At 32.6% G+C, this 9,866-nt stretch overlaps 1 protein-coding gene across 1 annotated transcript; it reads right to left on the bottom strand.

Moving 5' to 3' along the window:
- Window positions 1-579: 579 nt before the first annotated feature.
- Window positions 580-9,533, bottom strand: LOC115885664. The gene is made up of 3 exons (XM_030904641.1): window positions 9,435-9,533; window positions 871-1,054; window positions 580-818 (listed from the first exon to the last, which is right to left on the bottom strand). Exons 1-3 carry the CDS (start codon window positions 9,531-9,533, stop codon window positions 580-582), a joined length of 522 nt encoding a protein of 173 aa, XP_030760501.1.
- Between the last annotated feature and the right edge of the window lie 333 nt (window positions 9,534-9,866).

Here is a 9,866-nt window from a genome sequence, read left to right as displayed (position 1 = left end):
TTTTTCATCTTTGTCCATTTCACCAGGCCATTGTAAATATTTTGAATCTGCCCATATCATTTCAATTGCATTAAACTGGCAATGGTAAGGTGGTAATCTTAATACTTCATGACCATTTTCTTGTAATAATTTATCTATTTTATATTGTTTGTTTTTTTGTGAATTTTTGCTATGCTTAATAGTTCAGGTTTAAACATTTTTTTTATCATAAGGTATATTACTTTTCTCCAACCACTCAACAATTTCATATTTCTTCCATGAGGATGATGGCTGTCTCTCTAACTCAACAGAATGGTATGGAGCATTATCCATTACAATAAGGGAAGGTTCTTCTAAATTTGGGATGAGCTGGTTTTCTACCCACTTTGTAAACATTTCTGCATTCATTTCCCCATGATAATCCATTTTTCTTAGATTTTTGAAGCAAAAATTAAACCAGCATTTTTAACAAACCCTCCACAGTGTCCGGCATGCAATACAATGAAACGTTTGCCATCAAAACCACCTGGCTTACGAACACTCTTAACACTATCATCCTGCCATGATCTCATTTTACTGCCTTTGGAAAAGATCCACGTTTCATCTAAAAATACGAGTTGACGAGGAAATTGCAGAATTTTGTTTTCCCATGTATTTTCTGAAAAAGGCTGCTCTCATAGAAGCTATATTGGATGTCTCCATTAATGCTCGTCTGTTATCATCCTTTTTGTATTTAAATCCCAAACTAAAAAGGAGTGTTCGAAGACTTCCATAACTTATGTCAACAATTTCTCTGCGACGCAACTCCTCGTTTAGTTTATTAATTGTAACTTGTTTCTCTGAAAATATAAATTTAGTAAAATAGTTCAGTAAAATAATATTGGTACTTACTTTGTGCATACAAGTCATACAGAATATTGCGAACCTCCATCTTCAAACCTTCATTCAAGTCTTGAGTTTTACATTTTTTTCGAGGTCTGTTCTTTCCCGGTGTTGAGGGTAGCTCATTTCGATCTTTAGACATTTTAATGCTTGAAACCGTTCTTAGACTGATCTTCAAGGCATCAGCGACTCTCTGTAAATTTATTAGTTAGGCACTTACAGCATTTTATAAATCAAAATATATATTTACCTCTTGGACAGCATTCAGGGAAATTAGTGGTCCCTTATTCTCTTTTTCAGACGTAAAATAAGAGATAAGATTTCCAAAAAGGATACGTGCTTGAGAATTTAAACGTTTTCCTGGCATTTCAATGTTAATGTTAAATTATATTAACAGATCTGAAAAAATAAATTTTTTTTTTTTTTTTTTGTTAAATCACAAAAGTTTCACAAAAGCTAGTCACCAAACGATGTCCAAGAAAATAAAAAGTACAAAACAACTTTCCCTAACTTTTTTTTTGACAAAATGACGAATCTTAAGCTTATAAACACCGAATGACAAAAATGTCATGCATGGATGCTGCCAGGGTTTTACAGATGTACGCACGTCTCCACAAAATGTACTAAATTGTAGTACAAAGTTACTTTTTAGGAAATTATAAAGGAAAAGCTGTCTTTTTTTAATGGGATGTAGTTCTTGGATCCCTTATAAAAATAAAACAAAAGAGAAATTATAATACAAAATGAAGTTAGTATGAAGTGAACACCAGTGTACCTTTATTAAAAAATATACTAAATTTAGTACATTTCTTTTAAAACGAGAACCCGAAAATAAATAATCGATTTATTTTTGCGTTCGCCGGCATTGACTTTAAATGTTTAGAAAAGAAACTTGAGTGATCCTTGGCTAGGGGTTTTCCTTGTCTTACACATAACTTTAGCTCCGACCGTATGTCGGATAACTATGAAGACATACGTTCAGTATTTCTTCGAATTGTCTTGCTTAAGTTAGAAAGAGAGCGTATAAAAGGGAATTGATTTGATGTTAATCATAGTTTTGTGACGTGCACGCAAAGATCCGTTGACCCAACTGTATGCAATTTGACAAATAAATAAAGCTGTCTCTTTAGTTGTCAGTTTTGAGTCAATATTTGTTTTAATTCTCTTTCGTGTCGATTGCTGATTGAATTGGAGCCAGAAATGGCTCAAAACGAAATAAGTAAATTACCAACAGATATTCAGGCTGAGGCGACAAACGCCATATCCAAACTACTTCCGTTCAAATCCCGAATAACTTATGAAAAGAAATACAAAATCTTCAAAAACAGGAAGCAATTAAAAAACGTGCTAGAAGAAATAGTTTTTAACCTATCCTCGCTGTTAAAGTATCATTTAATCTACCTTTGCGGTTAAAGTTCTATTTTATCTACTATTTTTGATAGATAGCAAGGCAATTTTAACAGTTGCTGTGGAAAAAATAGTTAAATAACACTTTTTATAACTGGCCAACTCACTAAGAAAATTATAAACAAAATATTTACACAGTTCATAATAAAAAATGTATGGAACAATACCTATTGTCCCATCCAGTAAGACTCCTTACGCCAGTTTGCATCATTCATTCCCCTGAAGCAAAAAAAACTTGAAAAAAATGTCAAACAATATGAGAGGGGGGGTTGTTAATAAAATATTTGTGGATCGTTTTACAAATTTGTGTTTTCTTAAAAATATAAAAAACTCTGTTTAAAAATAAAATTTGTATAAAAATTCCTCACCAGTAACAAAAAGTAAGTCTTCTATAATTGCACAATTAACGCTAGGCGTCGGTATCGTGCATAACTAAGGCCGAATCAAGCAATTAAACGAAGGAGTTAAAGTGGTTAAAGCGTGTGAAAATTGCAAATGAAACGCATGCATATCCATGTAATTATGCATTGTTGTAAAAGCCTCGAAAATCAGTTAGGTGTTTTAATATAAAAATAACTTAACGCTTTGGTGTCGAAAATTAAATAATAATTTTAAAGTGTGCATTCTAGTTATCAAACATTAAGAAATAACAGCTTGGGGTTGGATCAAGTGTTATTATTAATAAAATAGTTTGTTTATTTATGTTGTTTATTTGTTCCTGTGGAATATTACAAACTTATATTTGTACATAAGTTTTATTGATAAAATGAGGGATGTTTCTTGAAACTTGAAAGTAAGTCTTTTATATTTTTTCTTTTGATGTTCTTGTTTGTTGTATTAACACGTACCGTTTTTTAAATAAAATAACTCGATTAGATTTTTTCAGTTTTGCCTGCAGTTTTTTTTCACAATATTTTGAAGCAATCACTTATCCTCAAAATTTTAAATATATTAATTTCCTGCTATGCGTTCAAATTGTACAACTTATTTCTTTGTAAACTAAAATAAACTACTTTGAAATTAAAATGACAGACACATCTATTACTGTCAAGGATCTTGTCGTTGGATACACTATACTATATTTTTTTTAAACCAGTACCTTTTGGCATTATTTTTCTGCAGTACTAAAATTCATTATTTACCTATCGTGTGATGTCGTTATTTTACAGCTACTTCAGTAAAATACTTCAAAATAATTTAACGCAGGTCAAGTTACATGTTTTATTCTAAGCAATGTGCCTATACTATTCAGCTTGACATTCCTGCTACACCAGGAAAATTCTCAACATCCGGCAACCTCGCGGCAACCGCAAGGGCGGACGCTGGGAGCACTACCATGTGTGTACTTTCGACTATACGTGGATGTGTGTAAAATGTGTTCTCCTCGTGGAGGAAACATAAACGCGGTGACGAATAGAAGCGACAGGCGACGAAATCGTATTAGCTCAAGGGAAACGAACTATGTCTATATGTCAGTAAATTGATGCGCTCGCGGGTGCAGTACACTTGCCCGCGCCAAGGTTATGGACAGGGGGAATCGTGAAATTAAATGGGGAATGGGGCCGATACGGACCTGCCCGATGTCACAGAAATAAGTAAACATAGAGATACCCTAGTATACACCCAGCAGAGCTGAAAGCTCACAGAAAACTTAAGTCTTTTTTGACTTAAATCATTTAAAATGACTTAAATCATATGATTTTTTTAAAATTTAATTGTTTTTGGAAAAATCATTTTTACAAAAGATTTAAGTCTTTTATGAATTTAAGTCTTAAGTCTTTTTTCATATATTTTTATCATAAATTTTTAACAGCGATGTGTTTATTATCTTTAGTTTCACAAAAGTAGTAGCAGATGTGAAAACCGTATCTTTAATCTCTGAGAAACACTAAACATACAAAAATGGGACAACCTGTACAAAGTACCACGAAATTTAATTTTAAGTTGTTGATGTTTTTATATCAGATGCGTCTCAAAAGTTCTTTTTTTTCAGATAAAAAAATGATATTTGGTATGTTAGTATATGACATAAATTAGTATTGATTGACGTATTCAATTGTTTTCTGTCACTTCCTGTTTCACCGGAAATGACTACAACTTTTGATTTTTAAATGGCACCCTCGGTATTTTTTTTACTTTATTTGATAGAAAATGACATTCTAAATAGAATGACATATTATGTGTCAACTTTTGACATTTGTGCTTAAAACAAAATTGAATTTTAGATTTCAATCCAGAGTGCCATGGCTGTGTTAAAAACACTAATTTTTAATCAAAAGATAATACAGTCGAAAAAAAAAATGGAAATCAACTTCTTCGAACCAACATTGTCTTAAATTTGGATATTTTAGAGTACGTTTTTGTTCAGATGTATCACTGACCGATATCAAGTATTACTAATCAATGAATAACACTTGTGATAACGGTAATTAACAATTATTTCAGAACTCTAAGTTCCTCTGCTTCAATTGTAAAGTTTACTTATTTATTTTTTTTTTTTTTTTTTGTTTTTGTGTGTTTTTGATAAGTAGGATATTTGAACCCAAATTTTAAGTCTACTTGATAAATGGAATCAAATAGAGATAGGTGCAACTATTTCGTTGTTGTGGTACTTTATTATATTTACTAATCTATTTGTAGAATACAATTCATAAATGTTTCCGAAAACACAAAGTTTACTTATGACTTTCGACCTTCAGATATTTTTCAAACAATGGCAATATCGCATCTTCTCACGTCATATCAATTTTGACTTGATTTGATTTTTTTTTAAAGTAATAGGAATTTTAGCACAGTTCATACTGTACTCATTTATTCATTTTAATGTAGTAGACTTCGGTCGTCGATGTTAAAATTGTAATTCGCGCGCACAGGAGAAGGCAATTTTTTATGTAAAAAAACCTATTATTAATTTATTGTCATATAAGAATTTGTTATGGCTATGAAACCCTTATAAGGCCAATCAAAAATTTGACGGTTGGCCTTGCTAAAGAACATAGGACTTACTAGGAACATTTACAAATCATGAAAATATGAACACATAGTTTTTAATTATAAATACGTACCGGCAAAATTGAAACAATTTTTTATGTTTATAATATTATTATTTATTAGGGTTATTCTCAACTTTTTAGCTAAAAAAACATTTTGGCCTCACAAAGAACAAACCCATAAGAAAGCCATTAATTTTTGTTTTTTGTAATTTCATTCTAAAACGAAATGGCAACATATTTGTTATTGATATAATACTCATTACTATAATTTTTAAATAATTTTCATTAATATATTCTTAGTTATACGATTGCGTTCAAGGAATGTTCGTTGAGTTTTTTAAAGAAGATTATAATATGTTAAGCATTTAATTTTTGGTTTAAATGAAAGAGCCTTTTATATAATTTTTGTAAAACCGGATATTTTGATTATTACAGCTCTAGTTCTAAGTTGAATGACTGATTTATAATATTGGCCTTGTATCCCTGTTCCTTCCAAGGCCGTTTGGAAGAGCCTAATATAAGTTAAGTTTAATAAATAGTGATTACATCTTGAATTAAAAAAGTAGTGCATATGTTACACAATAAAACAAAGTATTAATTCATTATTTGTTTCTTTCTTTTATCCAGTAAATAAAGTGGTAAAAATGGTTTATTCGTTACAGTAGCTTTCCGTGGTCCACCCACCTTACTAGTAGGTGTTAATTCAAAACAAATCATTTACATTCAAAATCGATGTCGTTATCTTGTTTCCTACATTTCCGGAAAGCTCTCGAAAGAAATCCAATTTTAGTACAAACTCCCCCGTAACACTACAGAGATTTCCAGGCGCTCAAAATCTCTCCTAACGACGTACGAAATTCGTACTGCTCCGCATCCGAAATTACAAACAGGCCCTTACAGAAGAAGCATCTTATTTCCTGCCGACGTAGCACGAGACACCATAAAATCTTTATTGCCCTCTTTACTTATCTGTGTCCTCGAAAAATCACAATATTATAACGAAGTCTCATTTGCCCCACATTGCGAGTATTGAACACTGATAATTTTTCTACCAATACAACTATTTGTGACTAACTAAATATGTAAAAAATAGAGGTAATCAGACATTTAAGAGAGCATTAAAATAAATGAAGTGTAAGGGAAAAAATAGACGATGTCACAAAACTGACTGAAGCTATTATTAGTGAAAATATGAATTAGTCGGTAAAAATTTGAAAATTTTTTGGGTCAAGGAATCTTTGCCCGATTTTTTTTATCATCATAAAATATGACAAAATTCAAACAAAGTTAAAAATGTGATAGCTGTTGATTCTACCTTTTAAATGAACTTTGAATCATCAAAAAATATTAAATTTTACCCAAGTTATTATACAATTATTTATATTTGTCATATGTAATAATATCTCCGGAGCGTTAAGACTTGGAGGAGAGAATTGTTGGAGACGGAGTATCTCCAAAACTAATTCTACGTAAAAAATGTTAAGGACCATTTTTATAGGTAATTACCTAAGCTTCATTTTTTATTTATTTTGTTTATATTTCCATACCATTCAGATACCGCGACGCTTTCCGGGAAGAAAATCCTGTAAAAGAAGTAGATGGTCCAACCAAGAAGCTAAGCTGCCCAATCATGGCATAAAATGGCGAACTTCTAAAAGAGAAAGAGCAAATCAGAAACCGCTGGAAAGAGCATTACAGTCGTATCTTTAACAAAGAAAACAACCCCAATATAGAAGCACTAACAAAATACCTCATTATAACAGAGCCTCGATGAATTAGATATCCCAATAACAGAACAGGAAATAATGGCCTCCATAAACAGCTTCAAAACAACAAATCAGTTGGCTTTATGACACGATTCCGGCGGAAATCTACAAGTGTGTAAAGTAAAGAACTTTACTAAAGTCATATTGGAGGCTCTCTTCGATGGCATGTGAGAAAGCGGAGAGGTACCTCAGGACTTTTGCAACGCGAATATATATATATATATATATATATATATATATATATATATATATATAATAACTGCTACTAACTATATATATATATATATATATATATATATATATATATATATATATATATATATATATATATATATATATATATATATATATATATATATATATATATATATATATATATATATATATATATATATATTTAAGAACAAATGAAGTGTATCAGACTGCGGAAACTACCGGGGAATTTCACTACTGGCTATCGGAGGAAAAATTCTTGCCAAAATTATGCCAAACCGCCTGCACCCACATATAGAAAAAATCCTCCCAGAATCGCAAACGGGTTTTCGTACCAACCGCGGTACCGTCGATTCCATATTCTCCATCCGGCAACTACAGGAAAAAGTAAAAGAGCAGCAGTCTAAACTTTAAGTTGCATTCATCGAACAAAAGCCTTCGACTCTGTGAACAGAGATACACTTTGGGCAATTATGAAAAAGTTCGGAGTACCCATCAAATTTCTTACAGTCTGTAAAAGCCTCCATAACAACAACAAATCAAGAGTGTCATATCATGGATCACTGGATCACTTCCTAACAAACACAGGCGTTAGGCAGGGATGTGTCTTAGCACCTCTCCTATTCAATATATTCATGGCAGCGCTCTCCATTATAGTGGAAGCAAACTACAGGAGAGAAAGGATTTTTATATAAGAATTAATTAAATAAATCTTTTGGTGTATCTTAACTGTATGGTTCATTTCAGTTAGAGATTCATAACCGGTGAAATAAAGTATCGTCATATTAGCCTATTGTTTTAAAGACGGCATAAATATCTCTGGTGAGCCTATAGACCATCAAATAAATATTCGAAACAATGGATACGCAACGGACTATAGTAGATCTCGTCTTTTAGCGAGGAAGGAACAGGTCTGTCTCGTCAAACATGAACTTTATTCAAATTGCTTCGTGTTAATAAAATAAAGGTTATTTCATTTCAAAATACAGAGAGGAAAATACAAACTACAAACTAATACAAAAGTTATTATACAGTGTATTTCAGAAAGTTCCTATGGAATGGAGCTTATTGATTTTTGAAGAGAAAATTTCATATCAATCTGTGAAACCCCACCAGTGTGATTAAACATATCTAAAAACAACAGAACAAGAAAATTTAGTAATTACTATTAGTTTATATATCAGAAAAAAAAAAGATATACATATTATTATTTGTTCTTGTGGTGATATTCAAACGAGAGTAAATTATAATGAACCCGGTTAAATTAGATAAGATATTTTTGAGCTTTTGAGCTGGCTGCTGGGCTATTCTGCTTGCGACTTTTATAGATCTATTGTGGTCTTCACCGTATCTCTAAGTTATTTTCTCCACTTGTATACCTACTATACAAAAAATCTAGTAACTTGGATACTGAAACATATACCCTGCTGGCAAGCAAAACCTTGGGACGGCGCGCCTGAATTTACCGCCGCGGCGTTTACATGTATAAGAACGAATCGCTACGGCAATCCAGTAAGTCGAAGAATAAGCAACGTCCAAAAATATGAAGTATTTATTACCTAACCACTTACTCTGACGCTAGATTCCACGCGGTTGGGAAAATACTTGTTTTCTGTCTTTATTCAGTACATCTTATTTTGTTAAGCGTGTTGACCTTACTCTTCGTACACACGAAAATCGGCACCCAAGACTAGAAGCCCCAGTATACAGCTTTTTGCCACTGGCTTATCATTGCCCAGTAGATACAAAGAACGAGACATTTGCTTGCATCGTTTCATATTCTGACTGACAAAATCTGTAGATAATTTTGTCCGTCAATCACATCAGCTGTTAGTAGACCCACTACAGTTTTAATAGCTTCATTGTCTTTGCTTATCGGGGCTGCAAGTGTTCTACTATGAAGTCTTCCAGCTGCATCAGTCCTACTAAATGTTTTCACCATTCAATTTTTTGGCCCCCCACTGTTTTGTAAACATTTTTGTATAATTGCTTCTGCAGTACCGTAGAAGGCTTCTGGACTTATGAATAGCATTTATGTGCTAATAGAATTGACCACCGTGGAATCAACGTTGATTGGGTATCCGTGAAGATAGCAACGATGTGTTCTTTCCTGCCTTATTATTTCTAAAACACAATAATTATTGATTTCTGTTATTTCCGACTGGAAAATTGTGACATTCTTGGATGGACTTACTGGTAAAGATATCTCTTGCTTCAGTCTTTCTATTCCAGCTCCTACGCCTTCTGAATACCACGTTGCCACAGCTTCAATACACATCATCATCATCATCATTTTTAGTTTATTCAAAACATTTCCAATTATGGTGTAGCCTCCCTCACATATTTAGATAATCTCTTTGTAAGTGTGCCCACCATATTGGCTATGCGAGCCCAACTTATACCTGCTAATTTCCTAATATCATGATCCCATCTCCGGTTCGGTCTTCTTCTAGGTCTCTTAATTCCTCCTGGGTACCATACTGTAATTTTGGTGGTCCATCTGTTGTTCGTCCTTCTTGCCACGTGTTCTGCCCATTGCCACTAGAGGGATTTGATTCTGTGGATGACGGCTATTACCTGGGTCATTTGTCGCATCTACTCTATTTTTGACAGTCTTTAGGTCTGT

The sequence above is a fragment of the Sitophilus oryzae genome, unplaced genomic scaffold (assembly GCF_002938485.1).
Source record: "Sitophilus oryzae breed Bouriz unplaced genomic scaffold, Soryzae_2.0 scaffold_414_pilon_pilon, whole genome shotgun sequence".
NCBI lineage: Eukaryota > Metazoa > Arthropoda > Insecta > Coleoptera > Curculionidae > Sitophilus > Sitophilus oryzae.
This window is presented reverse-complemented; position numbering and strand designations above follow the sequence as displayed.